Here is a 15690-nt window from a genome sequence, read left to right on the forward strand (position 1 = left end):
AATCCCGGCCAAAGAAGGTGGTTTTAAGTTTATTAAAGACTTGTAAAGGAAAACCTTCCACTTTCCCACTGCTCCTGTTTTCTACACAAGCCAAAGTAACACAAGCCAGGTCTCAGGTGCTGCTGAAGAAATTGTTAGTATAGCTCCTCACTGGGTTCCCTTAAAGTTAAAGTGTGTCCTGAGCTCATCGGGCCGGTGCTTATGCCGGTTTCCATGGTGTGAAGCGACTGAGAGTACAAGACCCCCCCCCCCCCCCCCCAGCATTTGGACTAGAGCAATGTGTGGTTAAGTGCCTTGCTCAAGGACACAACACGCTGCCTCAGCTGGGGCTTGAACTCACGACCTTCAGATCACTAGTCCAACGCCTTAACCACACTTCTGGCTTCTCTACGTGTGTACAAATCTTTCCTCACTCTCTCGTAGTTCCCTATTTCCCTTAATCTCAAGCTCATTCAAAGCTTGGCCTCCTGTTTCTTAACCACAGCAGGCTACCAATCCTGTGCTCACCGGCTCCTGCTTTGGCACCATCTCGGTTTTACTGTCTTAGCCTTGTTTTGAAACCTCCATTCCCTGTAACCCCAAACCCTGAGGGATCCCAGGATTCCTTCAGTTCTGGCCACTAGTGCATCCAGTGATGTTCATTTAGCGGCTCTGTCTTCAGCCAGCAAGGTCATGCTCTCTGTATTGCTCCTGAACCTCCTCACCTCTTTCTCCTCCTTTTGAAATGGTTCTTAGAATTCTCCTCTTGGTGAACACGTCAGTTATCCAACTTGGTACCTCCTGGAGGCACGAGAGACCATAGACACTAGAGTCCAGAGCAGGTGTTCCCAACCTCGGGTCCATGGCATTAAAAAAAAAGGTTGGGGAACCCCTGATCTAGAGCAAAATAAAGATATTGGAGGGATTTAGTGTGGAGGGAAACGGACAGTTGACATTTCAGGCCAAGAACCTTCATCTGGACTGAAAGCTGGAGGGGAGATAGTCAATATGTAAAGGTGAAAGGGAGGAAGAGCTGGCAAGTAATAGAGACATTCAAATTCAACCCAGAGTCATTTTGTGTGTTTAAATCTGGCATGAGCACATTTAACAATCTGCCCTCTGAAATCAGAATCATGACTTAATCAACATGAAGATGACTGTGGGACTTGTTCCTGAACAGTAATTTTAAAAATTGTGAAAAAATTAACTTTCTTTATGAAAACACCACTTCACAATATTTTGTAACAGACCTTATGGGAGTTATGGCATAGAGGCAACCAAGCAGTGTTTCTGCCCAAAACCTATTCCTTCAACCTTGTGCTCTGATTGCTTCTGTGCTCATTCTTTCCAATCACCTGATGTGTGCTGAAACATTTGAAATTTGCAACCACATCTCTTGTACAATGAATGATCTTTTGATTGACTTATTTTTCAAGTGAGTTGGAAATTACGTTTCTACTTTTCCTGAGCATTATTGTTCCTTTACAAGTGATTTTCCTCTGGGTGCTCCAGTTTCCTGCCAAGTGCTGTGAATGTGTATTAGGTTAATTATATGGCCCCTAGACCAGGGGTCCCCCAACCTGGGGTCCACAGACCCCTTGCTTAATCTCAAAAAAGGTTGAAAATTCCTGCCACAGAGTGTAAAATGAGTGGTAGAACTTGGGGCATGCAATGGGATTGTGGGTAGAATAAAATATTAATGTTAAAAAGCACTTGGTTGTCATGGATACAGTGGACTGTACAGTGGTTTCTGTGCTACGTGACTCCTTGACTCAATGACTTAATGGAGGGAAGCAACCATAGACACTTGCAAAGACAAGAGGAGGCCATTCAGCCCGTTGTATGTGTGCACGCGCTGGGTAATTTGAACAGCTGCTTTGAATTTTTCCCTGGAGTCAGAGGAGAATAACTGGGTGGCATGCTAGCATAGTGGTTAGCACAGCGCTTTACACCTGGATTCAGATCCCAGCGCGCAGTCTGTAAGGTGGTTCTTCCACAGGATGTACCAGTTGGTAGGTTATTTGGCCATTGTTAGTTGCCCCATGATTAGACTAGGGTTTAAAGTGGGTGGTTGCAGAGTGGCAAGGCTCGGAGGGCCTATTCCACGCAGTAGATAAATAAAGATAAATTAAATAAATTCTATTTCATACATAAATCGTGTTCTTCAAAGCTAATGGCATCTGTGCAGTCACTGTCGATGATAATAGCCTGCATTTAAATTGCAACTTTAGCAACACAAAATTAATTCTGAAGTATCAGATCTGGGATCTTGCATTCTGTTTGGATCCATTGCTGCCAAGATCCTGTCTCTGCACATCTATATTTTTCTGCAGTGTAGTCCTTGCAATATTATTGGTTTATGCTTACAAAGAAAAGCAATGGTATTATTGAAGCAACCTCAATAAAAATGCTACTTTAAAGTATTCAAAAGAGCCCTTTGCCTGCAAGGCATGAAAATGTGTAATGTGATGGCACTCTCCTGTATGTTTGAACAGGTGACACCCCAGCTCATGTATTATTAAAAACTCCATCCTCTGTCGGATTATAATCTCTGGAGCCAGCCAGCGCTCGTTATAGGAAAGCCTTGTTTGTGAAACATCACCCTGAAGCCTTTCTGATGACTACTGTGGTTCTGTTGCTAACTCGTCTGATCTGGGAACTGGAAATGTTGGTCACCAGGATGCTGTTATAGGGACAAAACTAAGGAACACCTGTTTTCTTTATTTTGTCATTTTATACAAATTTAAATCAGTAACAAGTGCTACTTTAACTGCCCAGAATGATCCAAATAAATCAGGGAAGCACTTTCAGATTGACTCTAAAGGAAAATCAATGTGAGCCCGGACACATCAAATGTCAATGGCTTACTGAGTGAGCAGTGTTGTTGCATTGGCACCTGAGGCATACACCCCATAGCAAGCAGTCGGTTGATTGGCCCCTGGTTGCCTTGACATTGAAAGTGGAGACTGGTTCCATTTTGGTTTTGCCCTTGAGTCAGTGTAGGGAATATTAGATCTATGGTTGTTTTACTGTGATCTGGATTTAGGATCTGGAGACCTGCTCAAGTCCTACCTATCCAGCTGCAGACTTTGGATATGGTTAATGAAGCTGCAGTAAAGAGCTGGCATCAGTACCAATGAGTGTGAAGCTGGTGGAGAGTAGTTACCCTCTGTCAGTGTCGGGAATCAGTAATGCTTGCCTAGTTGGATCTATATCCAGGGCCACAAAAATGCCACGGAGTTATAGAACTACAGGACCTTCAGCTCACCTACACTATACTGGTCTGGTCTTCCTCTTATTCCCATCTACCTCCACCGACCATCGCTTTCCACAACCCTCCCATCCGTGTACCTAAATGTTAGAACTGAAGCCACATCCACTGCGGCTCGTTCCACACTCTCACCATCCTCTGGCAAATAAGTTCCCCTCTCGTTGTCCTTAAATGTTTCATCTTTCACCCTCGGCTTATGACCTCTAGTTCTAGTCTCACCCAAACTGAGGAGAAAAAGCCTGCAGGTATTCACCCTATATATACTCCTCATAATTTTGTGTACCCCAGTATGATTGCCCCCATTCTCTTACACCCCAGTGAACAAAGCCCTAACCTAATCAGTTTTCCCCATAACTCAGCTCCTCGGGTCCCAGCAATATCCGTGTAAATGTTCTCTGCACTCTTTCAAGCTTATTGATATCTTTCTTGTAGGTAGGTGACCAGAGCTGCACTCAGTACTCCGAATGATGCCTTATCAGTGGTGTAGTGGCATCAGCACTGGACTTCGAGGCCAATGGTCCCGAGTTTGAATCTGGCCGGCTCTTTGCACGTTTCCCATCCGTGCTGGGTTGAGAGTTGAGCAAGCAACTCAGCCTCCTTTTTAAAAAAAAGTTCAGATGTTATAGAAAAGGCAAAAGTGCTGCCCGATGTGACACAAAATGTGAAAAGGAACAACAATATCTTATCTAAATTCAACACTACTGGCCATTGCTTGTTTTGGAGCTGTTTGTTTGTAACAGCCGGGCATCTGTTACAGAGCAAAGGTTGTGAGAACTCCTCAACATTTGGCTGTGGTCTAAAGGTTTGGGCTCGGGAGCTCTCTAAGTGTCTGGCCGCGCTGTGCTACTACAGTCACCGGCATCTTATCAACAATGTGAAAAATTTGCACAGTACATCCTGTCCTCAAAAACAAAACGAGACAATCCCGGTGCTGTCAGTGACACTGGTTCAGCCGTAACCTGAGCCCTGGTCCTCGGTTTGCACTTCATCAGGACCACACCACTTCAGAGTTCACTGTGTCCTTGGTCTAAGAATGGACAGAAGTTGAATTCCAGAGGTGAGAGAAAACTGTTCCTAATGTTGCAATAGTACGTAACCAGGCACGCACAAAGTTAAAATTAAACATCTATTGATCATGGAGAGTATACTGGCTGGCTGCATCACAGCCTGGTATGGAAACACCAATGCCCTTGAGTGGGAAATCCTATGAAAAGTAGAGGATATGGCCCAGTCCGTCGCTGGCAAAGCCCTCCCTACCATTGCACGTATCTGCACAGAGTGTGGTTGCAGGAAAGCAGCATCCACCACCTGGGTCATTCTCTCTTCTTGTTGCTGCCGTCAGGAAGGAGGTACAGGAGCCTCAGAACCCACACCACCAGGTTCAGGAACAGTTATTACTCCTCAACAGTCAGGCTCCTGAACCAATGGAGGATAACTTCACTCGCCACATCACTGAACTGTTCCCACAACCAATGGACTCGCTTTCCAGGATCTTTCATCTCATATTTATTGCATTTTTAAATTTATTTTTGTTTTTGTACAGTTTGTTCTCTTTTGCACACTGGGACTCCACTCTGTTGGGTGCAGTCTTTCATTGGTTCTATTATGGTAATTGAATTTATTGGGTATGCCCACAAGAAAACGAATCTCAGGGTGGTTTATGGTGACATATTTGTACTTTGATATTAAATTTACTTTGAACAGCTGGCAATCTAGCACAAAGGGGAAATGACTATGGGTATTTGGAAACCAACCATCTTATCAGCTACAGGAGTTCTTTAGGGCAATGTCCAACTTTAGTAGCGTCATGAATGACCTTCCTCTCATCAGGCGGTGAGATGTGAGGTCACCTGCTAATGGACGCTGAATGTTTAGTTTTGGTTCCTGAATGGAACTTCAAGCTATTTTACTGAAGGTAAAGATCTCGTAAACATCAAGACATTTTGTGAAATGCAGCGCTTGCATCAATGACCAGCACAGTATGAATAGGTGCTGGGGGCAGCCCGCAAGTGTGAACGTGCTTCTGGCGACAACATAGCATGCCCACAACTTAGAAACCCGTGCGGATCTGTAGGTCTTTGTAAAGTGGGTGGGGGAGATCCATGCGGTCATGGGGGAGAGAGCACACAAACTCCTTTACAGACAGCGGCAGGAATTAAAACTCTGACTGCCAGCGCACTAGCCGCTGCAGAATCACTGCACGCAGCAAAACGTACCCATCCACTTTGCTGCATGTGGGCTGGCATCGTCAGTGTAAAAACTCAGACGCCTGTCTGAACGGAGAGTCTGAGAAGAGGGTGTGCAACTCAAAACCTAAGAGCTGAGGTATCATATGTCAGGAAACCTGCCCTTGTGATGTGCCGCGCTGTGCTGGCTGGTGGGATGATCTTACTAGCTAATCATGTTAGCGAATAGAAACTGTATTACACCTCTATTTTCTTGTATGTTTATCCAAACAAAATTAATTGTTGCTTGTTATCACTTTTATGCGTGTGGTAGCTGATTTTCCTCTCTCCGTTGACAGCTGTATCTTGTCTTCGTGCTTCAGCTTTGGATGTGCCCTCAAGCTATTTTATTGATCAAGCTTGTCTCAGAGCTGTTCAGTAGTCTTCATTCCCCTTTCCCAAAGGTGGCCCATTCACTGATTACAGTATTACATTAACATGCTACACACTATCTACTATCCAGTCATCACTATCCAGCATGCGCTCGAGCCCCTAAGGCAGCCACCGGTCCCGGATATCCCCCACAGTACCCGCGGATGAAGTGTGTTGTTCTCAAGGGCACGTGGACGTAACCCCCAGAAAAGGGGCAGGCAGTTGGCTTAGACAAAACCCTTGACTGCCCCTGGCTTGACCTGTGCGTGGCCATCTTGACCAGGCCCAGGGACAAACCGGCCAAATGACTCACTTCCCTCTGCACCTTGTGGCTGAAGATCGGAGAGTGGGGCTGAAGTGCAGCCAGGACTTGGGGAGATGCTCCCTCACGTACTCAACTAGAACCTACAACCTCTTGCGCTCTGCTTGGTACGTGATGCATCATCTTCTGGAGCTTGGTATCAAAGTTCCTTTCAGAGTCACTGCTTGTAGTCCTTTGGAATGTTTAAGGGTGTTGTGTGATAAAAGTGTTGAGGCTAGTCTGTCTTGGGCAATATTGACATCAGCTGGGCTTTGGATAAGAGAACACCAAATGGAGTTTGTTACCATTGAAAGGAAGCCCTTGACATTATTTAATGAACCATTATACCCCAGTTGCCTCAATGTTTCCTGCTCCCTGTCAGGGTGGTTACATTGAGTATTTAAAAAAACTTGCTTTCATGGTCTACCTTTAACAGAAAGTTTATTCTCCGTTTGAGACTATCTCTGACCTCTTGGTATCATACTGTTTGTGCTGTTAGTCCGAGAATTATCCTTCCCACCCACCCATTAATTAGTGTAGGGACTCCCACACATTTTGTGATCATTTGAAAGTTGCCTGGTGTAAAGAGGTTTACATATGTTAAGAGTCGAGCTGTGTGGAATCATTGTAGAGTCAGTGAATATTGCATTAAATGAAGTCTAGGAAACATTGGGAGCTTCAGAACATGTACCAATTATTTATTGAAGACTAGCAACACCTGCCACCTGTGCCTTTTATCAAATATACAAGTCAATAACATACACACAACTCATTTAGATATCTATTGGCCCGTGTTCTTTGTGAAACAGTAATCCGGTGAGTAATCTTGGGGAGTGAAGGTCAAGTTTCTGGATAATCACTCAAACTGACTGCATTTATACTCAACCACTGACTCCCAATAAGGAGCAGTGGGAGAAAGAAAGAAACTGCAGAGGGTCGTAAATTTGGTCAGCCCCATCTGGGGTACTAGCCTACAAAGTACCCAGGACATCTTCAAGGAGCGGTGTCTCTGAAAGGCAGCAGCCATTATTAAGGACCCCCAGCACCCAGGGCATGCCCTTTTCTCACTGTTACCATCAGGTAGGAGGTACAGAAGCCTGAAGTCATACACTCAGCAACTCAGGAACAGCTTCTTCCCCTCTGCCATCTGATTCCTAAATGAACATTGAACCCCTGAACACTACCTCACTTTTAGAATATATATTATTTCTGTTTTTGCACGACTTTTAATCTATTCAATATATGTATACTGTAATCGATTTGTTTTTTCTCTTCTATATTATGTATTGCATTGAATTGCTGCTGCTAAGTTAACAAATTTCATGTCACATGCTGGTGATATTAAACCTGATTCTGATTGCAGCCTCTTTCACCAGACTTTAGCTTAAAGGGTACATTCTCTCTGACTTTTAACTTGCAAGTTTAATAGGGTTCAGGAAGAGATGTTCTTCAGGGAAGCAGCAATAAAGTGCCCTTTCCTGTCATTATGTACTTGCGTGTCTCTCCTCCACAGCTTAGTTGTAAGATGATTGCAATTTGAGACTCAAAGACTCAAATTGCCCATTGTCAATCATTTTCTTTTAGTTTCCCCTTCCCCAGCTCTGTGGGAGGGGCTCATCTGGGATACAATCACCCCACAAATTTCACCATCTCCTTTCTCTCACACGGGAACCGTGACTTCAAAGTTTAAACACCTGAAATTGACGAAGCACATTTTACCAAGAATTAGGAAGCTGTGGATTGGAGCAGTGCTTGTGTGGGTGACTGAGTGTATGTTGTGGAGTGATGGTGCTGAATTAACAGAGAATTCATATTATTCATATTTCCTTATGACATGGAAGGAAGTTGTTTGACCCATCAGCTCCATGCAGACTCCCAGTAACATTCCCATCAACTCCATTCCACAATTTCTTTCTGTGTAGCAGCCCTCAACTCCCCCCAACTCTCCTACCGTCCACCTACGTACAGTGGCCAGTAAACCCCCCAACCTGCGCATCTCTGAGACGAAACCAGGGCACCTAGGAAAACTCGTGTGGTAAATTCAACAAAGAGAGAACCTGAGGTTGGGATCAAACCTGCATCATAGGAGCTGCAATGCTGCTGCACTAACTAATGCAGGGACTCCCAACCTGTGGTCCATGGACCTTGCGGTTAATGGCCAGGGTCCATGGCATAAAAACGGTTGCAAACCCCTGATCTGCGTGACCAAGTGGTTAAGGCATGGGACTAGCAATCTGAAGGTCGTGAGTTCAAGCCCCAGCTGAGGCAGCGTGTTGTGTCCTTGAACAAGGCACTTAACCACACACTGCTCCAGGCCACCCAGCTGAAAATGGGCACCGGCAAAATGCTGGGGGTTAATCTCGCGATAGACTGACGTCCTATCCGGGGGGGGGGGGGTCTTGTACTCTCGGTCGTTTCACCCCACGGAAACCGGCATAAGCACCGGCCTGATGAGCCTATAAGGCTCGGGACAGACTTTAACTTTAACCTCTGATCGATTGTGCCATTGTGACCCCCCTCCCCCCCACTACTGATGTATTGGGTGATGAGGACCTTTTGTTTGTACCCTCATGATATTAATTAAGCAACCTCCATCATTTTTGTACAAAAGAAACAGCATATTCAATATGTAAACGGGGTGATTGATCAGTAGTCTTCAGTACTGATGTAGTGTACCTGGACTTTCAGAAAGCCTTTGATAAAGTCCCAATAGGAGATTAGTGGGCAAAATTAGAGCACATGGTATTGGGGGTAGGGTACTAACATGGATAGAAAATTGGTTGGCAGACAGGAAACAAAGAGTAGGGATTAACGGGTCCTTTTCAGAATGGCAAGCAGTGATTAGTGGGGTACCACAAGGTTCGGTGCTGGGACCGCAGCTATTTACAATATTAATGATTTATATGAAGGGATTAAAAGTAACATTAGCAAATTTGCAGATGACACAAAGCTGGGTGGCAGTGTGAAATATGAGGAGGATGTTAGGAGAATGCAGGGTGACTTGGACAGGTTGGATGAATGAGCAGATGCAGTTTAATGTGGATAAATGTGAGGTTATCCACTTTGGTGGCAAGAACAAGAAGGCAGATTACTATCTGAATAGTGTCAAAGGTAGGAAAAGGGGAAGTACAACGAGATCTAGGTGTCCTTGCTCATCAGTCACTGAAAGTAAACCTGCAGGTCAGCAGGCAGTGAAGAAAGCTAATGGCATGTTGGCCTTCATAACAAGGGGAGTTGAGTATAGGAGCAAAGAGGTCCTTCTGCAGTTATACAGGGCCCTGGTGAGACCACACCTGGAGTATTGTGTGCAGTTTTGGTCTCCAAATTTGAGGAAGGACATTCTTGCTATTGAGGGAGTGCAACGTAGGTTCACGAGGTTAATTCCCGGGATGGCGGGACTGTCATATGTTGAAAGATTGGAGCGACTGGGCTTGTATACACTGGAATTTAGAAGGATGAGCGGGGATCTGATTGAAACATGTAAGATTACTATGGGATTGGACACACTTGAGGCAGGAAACATGTTCCCGATGATGGGGAGAGTCCAGAACCAGAGGCCGCAGTTTAAGAATAAGGGGTAGGCCATTTAGAACAGAGCTGAGGAAAAACTTTTTCACTCAAAGAGTTGTGGATCTGTGGAATGCTCTGCCTCAGAAGGCAGTGGAGGCCAATTCTCTGGATGCTTTCAAGAAAGAGTTAGATAGAGCTCTTAAATATAGTAGAGTCAAGGGATGTGGGGAGAAGGCAGGAATGAGGTACTGATTGTGGATGATCAGCCATGATCTGAGTAGTGTCAAGTTAGGAAAAGGGGAAGTACTTGGTGGTGCTGGCTTGAAGGGCCGAATGGCCTACCCTGCACCTATTGTCTATTATCTATTGACTAATGGGATTTTCCCCATTCCTCCTGACTGATATAATGCATCATTTCTTAGTGAACACTTTGACATCTCCTTGTCTCTGAATAGTTAAGGAATGATTTCTTTTCACTTCTTGCTGGTAGACTCTGGTTTGAGCGTGCCAGTACGTGGGCGTGTGTTTCTCTAATATTGTTCCTCTCTCATGTTTTCTGATCCTCACCCCAGTTCACCGAAGAGAAGCTGGGGCAAGCAGAGAAAACGGAGCTGGACGCTCACTTTGAGAATCTTCTGAGCCGGGCTGACAGCACCAAGAACTGGACAGAGAAGATCCTCCGGCAGACCGAAGTCTTGTTGCAGCCCAACCCAAGTAAGAAGGACCAAAGCGCGTTCAGTCTACTACCTTCCTTTTCCTGGTGGCCAACGCTTGGGTATTTAGGAACTTGTTGGGATTCCTACAGCACTGAAATAGCCTTTCAGCCCACCTTGTCTGTGCCCATCCAGTGTTGTCCCATTTTCCAACCCTTGGTCCGTGGTGTTCTCTGCTCTGACAGTCAAGTACTCATCCAGCTAACAGTTAGATGTTGTGAGGATGCGTGCGTCCACCACACATTCAGCCAGTGCTTTCCAGATTCCAGCCACCCCTGTGTGAAAACACTCTTCCTTATATTCCCTCTAAATCTCTGCGGTGTTATCCAAAACCCAGGTGTTCTGCTGTGGGGTGGAGGGGTGTGGATATAGTGTGAAAATAAGTTGGGATGAATTGTAGAATGCCTCGGTGAAAAAGGATTTGGTCTTAATTAATCATATAGAGATGGAGAGCCAAGAGTTTTGCTGGACATAAAATCATCACATTATAGATTATAGAACAGAGATCAGCCATGACCCCATTGACTGGTAAATATAGTGGAAGGAAAGAATTTCTGAGGTAGGGACATGTACGGCACAACTTTGTGGGCCAAAGGGCCTGTATTTTGCTGTTGGTTCTCTGTGTTTCTATGCTTCTGTTTCTATATTTCGAAGATAAGAAGTTGAAATGTAACTTTTGTGTTTGTAAAATTTGAATCAAAAATGATAATGAAAATAATGTGTTTGGACTTCCACATTTCACTTTTCATGGTCAGTGCATTGAGATATGTATAACTAGCTGCCAGCTATTTTGGGGCATTGTAAGGTTATGAAAACAGGCTGCCGGGTCCATCTACCCAGCTGCGTATAATTGTCATGGCAATTCCATCGTGATCGATACATTGCCCTCTGCGTGGTCAGTTTTTAAACATCCTCACTGTAGTTCATGTCATCCTTTAATTTGACTTCCTCCCTTCAGTAAAGTCTACCCAGCTACTATTCCTACCCCAATGTTCTTGCCTCCCATTTCACCCGGTTGTCACATTGAATTTTGGGAAATTGGGAAAGGTCGAAGGAGGACTATCTTGAATTGTGTTGTTGAGTGTCGCTCAGAGTGTTGAGTGAGCACCACTGTCATGGTGCAGGTGACAGTAATGTGGAGAGGATGCCACATCCTTCATACCATTTCAAAACCTTGCCTTGAGGTCAGGGTCAGAATCAGGTTTATTATCACTGACATTCGTCATGAAATTTGTTGCTTTGTGGCAGCAATAGAGTGCAATCCATAAATTTACAAGAAGTTATAACAGGAAATCTATACACAGTAGATTCTGATTCATAGGGACACATCAGGACCAGTACATTTTGGCCCAATTAGCTTTAGTTTCATGGAAGTAGTTAAAAACATATAAAAAAGATAAACTACCATTTAAATGAGTAACAAAGAATGTATTTAAATGAAATACAGAACAAATTAGAACATTAACTACTCCTACTATAGTACTACACACTAGTTCCTAATACCGTAGTTATCAACAAAAGAATTCATCTATTGTACACTGCTGTGTTCTTTTGATTAACTGTCAATGAACTGAGTCAGTGCAGACACCTAGCATAGATAATGGTCTACCTTCATACAATGCTTTTGACAATTTCATTTTCCAAATCCTTATTTTCATTGTAATATTTAGGATGATTGTCAATCCCTTGAAATTCTCCATAGTGAAATCATTTTCAATAGACAGTAAGTGCAGGAGTAGGCCATTCAGCCCTACTAGCCAGCACTGCCATTCACTGTGATCATGGCTGATCATACACAAACAGTACCCCATTCTTGCCCTCTCCCCATATCCCTTAACCCCACTATCTATAAGAGCTCTATCTAACTCTCTCTTGAATGCATCCAGAGACTTGGTCTCCACTGCCTTCTGGGGCAGAGCATTCCACATATCCACCACTCTCTCGGTGAAAAAGTTTTTCTGCATCTCTGTTCTAAATGGCCTACCCCTTATTCTTAAACTGTGGCCTCTAGTTCTGGACTCACCCATCAGCGGGAACATGCTTCCTGCCTCCAGTGTGTCCAATCCCTTAATAATCTTAAATATTTCAATCAGATCCCCTTCAATCAGATTTTCGATTTCACTTCCGGCCGTTACTGCATCTCCAAGCCCTAATGCTTGAAACCACAGTGATCAAATCAGTTCTCATTGGTCTTGCTCCTTATTTCTCACCAACTATCAGTGACAAAAATCCCTGCTTTTTGAATACAAACAGTGTTCACAGGTTCACTGTCTGTTCAGAAATCTGAAGGCGGAGGGAAAGAAGCTGTTTCTAAAATGTTGAGTGTGACTTCAGGCTCCTGCACCTCCTCTCTGATGGAAGCAATGAGAAGAGGGCATGTCCTCATTTGTAGGATCGGTACACGTGAGTGTCACAAGTAGTTAGAGTAGCCAGCGAGCTTCTTACAGAGACATGTAAGCCTTAAAGTGTGGTGCAGACTTGTGTCTGATTCTTATTAGTTTGTGAGCTTTGAGAGGAATTCCATCTCTGGTTTCAATAGGGATCAGAATGAACAGGTTTTGATTGGAGTCCTGGAAGTTTACCAGACTCTGGCTGTCTACTGAAAACCACCATTTTGTCCCAATGTCAGATCTGCACTTGCCTATTCCATTCTTCTCATGTCAGGACTTTGTCGTGATGCTATTATGCACTTGATGCCACCCAAACCTTTGCTGCCCGTGTCCTTGCCCATAACAGTCACCACTGCAGATGAGCCATGTTTCAGTTTGTGAATTTTCATCTTTTATTTTCGCTTCCCTTCGAGGACCTTACCCCATGCTGCCTCCACAATCTTCTCCACTCCTTCGAACCTCAGGCTTATAATCACTGACATATGTCATGAAGTATGTTACACACAGTATTTTGGCAACAGTACAATGCAATGCATAAAAATTACTATAGGTTACAATAAGAAATATAAATAGTATAAAAACAGAGCAAAATAGTAAGGTAGGGTTGTTAGGTTCATGGACCAGTCAGAAATCTGATGGCTGGAGGGAAACAGCTGTCCTAAACTGAGTATGTGTCTTCGGACTCATCCTTCCCACTAATGACCCCTCAATGAGGTCTGATGTGTGTTCTCCTGACTTCCCCTTCCTGCAGTCCACGATCAATTCCTTGGTCTTGCTGACATTAAGTGCAAAGTTGTTGTTGTGACACCACTTAATCAGCTGATCTATCTCACATCTGTTTGCGTTTCCATAAAGCCCAGTTCCTAAAGGATGCTTCAGGGTTAAATGATGCTCCTGTGAACTGTTTTATTATTTTAAGGATGTGAAGTAACTTTGTTTTTATGTAAAAGGGTCCTTTAGATATTTTTGTACCCTGAACTCCCTGTACTCAACTAGTGGCAATTGTTATCATTAACGATGCTGTAATTGTTAAGGACTGAATCCAACACTCTTTTTGGGACAATTCTAAACCCCTTCATTACAGTGATATGACTCTGTAGATTGCCCAGTAATTTGGACCATTTTAGACTACCAGGTAATCAAGGGCCCCATCTGTTTATTCCAACTCCACATGCAGAATGAAATTCTAGCCATGTCTTCAAGATTCATGCATGTTACTCTGGATCCGATGCAGCGTACAAAAATTGTAATAAAGTGTAAAGAACGCAATACGTATGAATGCACAAGATTAGCTAGTATGCATAGACTGATTGTGTATCCATCAAGTCTGTACGTGTGACTCTGACAGGAAATGGCAAAGCAGTGGTGGTGGGTTAATGGGTTGAGGTGTTGATTAACCTGACAGTTTGGGGGAAGTAAGTTCTCGAGTCTGGTGGTCCTGCATTTACTTTTGCATTTGTCGCAGGTGTGTTTTCTCAACATCCATCTATGACTTGCTCTCAAAAACTCTGTACCTCTCCCTGGTACGTGAGCTGGACTTCATAAACCCCCTGCTGTGTCTGTCGCTCCCTTGTCAATCATTGCTCAATGCTTCCTTTGGCTTCAGGGTCCTTTCAATCACATTACAAACATCAGCCAAAGCAAAATGTTGCAGCTGCCTCTCTCCTTCCTTGTGTTCTTGTTTTCTAATTGAACCTTTCCTTCATCATAACAACATCATTTGCTGCAACGTCAGCCTTTTCTTATTATTTTCCATGGGAACTGAACTCCTTTGTGGCCATTATCTTGACCAGTTGGGTTCTGACTGTGCTTAGATATTTACTTGCAGACTAAGTTGGAAGGTGACCTTTGCAGAAGCTGTTGTTTTGCCTACACGTTACTGAGGCACAGTGGGAAGCATGGTAACCTGTTCACTGGAAAATTCTGACATGCTGAGTCATTCAGTTGACCCTTTACAAAAGAGTTGCCCTCTTGAGATCATTAACACTGTTTTGAAAAAGAGCAAGAGAGTTATTGACATTATCTTGTCAAAATCTTTCCTCAGACACAATAGAGGGAGAAAAGATCTGTTGTTATCACGTTGCTGTTTGCATGCATAAATTGGATGCCATGTTTCCTTCTCAATAGACTATACTTCAAAAAAAAATTTGTTAAATGTAGAGCATTTTAGCTTGTCTTGAAAGGGAGAAGACTGACATAATATTAATTGTCTTAATTTCTTTCAAAATTGAGAACCAAGGTGGGCTTTCATATAGTTTATTTTTATTGCAACCAAGGCTACTGTATTGTCAACAAATAGCTGTCATCTGACTGGAAACGGAGTAGAGATAAAGGGAGTCATTTTCTGAGGGGTGGGTAGTCTGCTTTCACAAGCATCGGTGCTGAGACCCCAGTAACTCACAGCATGAGTGATTGAGATGAGGGAATTAAATTGACATCTCCATGTTTGTAGGTGACACAAAGCTGGGTGAGGGGATGAGACTTGAGGATGCGTTAAAGGTTTAGATACATTTGCACAGGCTGGGAGAGTGGATGGTTGCGTGGCAGGTGCATTGTAATGTGAGGTATCTTCTGTGGCAATAACAGGAAGGCAGATCATTATTTGAATGGCAGTAAATTAGGAAAAACAAGATGCATGAGACCAAGGTTCATCAGTCATTGAAAATAATTGTGCAGGTAATTAAGCCTGCAAGTATAGCAGTGGGGATATCTTTGCTGACAGCACTATGTGCAGTTTTCTCCATTTCTGAAGAGGGCATTCTTACTATGGAGCAAGCTCAACTGATCCCTGGTGGATGGCTGTACTGACATAACACAATACAAGAAGACATGACTTTAAGATAAGGGGTGGAAAGTTCAAGAAGGATATTAGAGGAAAGTTTTATATTCAGAGAGTGGTTGGTGCGTGGAATGCACTGCCTGAGTCAGT

General features: G+C 43.8%; 1 protein-coding gene across 4 annotated transcripts in view; it reads left to right on the top strand.

Annotated features, from left to right (window-relative positions):
- The window catches only part of LOC132407480 (endophilin-B2-like), a 111071-nt gene that overhangs the window by 25954 nt on the left and 69427 nt on the right, over window positions 1-15690 (top strand). For all 4 annotated transcript variants that reach the window (XM_059994075.1, XM_059994076.1, XM_059994078.1 and 1 more), the window contains exon 2: window positions 10231-10372. In XM_059994075.1, coding sequence (XP_059850058.1) covers window positions 10231-10372 — 142 coding nt within the window. The remainder of the gene's footprint in view (window positions 1-10230; window positions 10373-15690) is intronic.

Source organism: Hypanus sabinus, chromosome 18 (assembly GCF_030144855.1).
Source record: "Hypanus sabinus isolate sHypSab1 chromosome 18, sHypSab1.hap1, whole genome shotgun sequence".
In the NCBI taxonomy this organism is placed as follows: domain Eukaryota; kingdom Metazoa; phylum Chordata; class Chondrichthyes; order Myliobatiformes; family Dasyatidae; genus Hypanus; species Hypanus sabinus.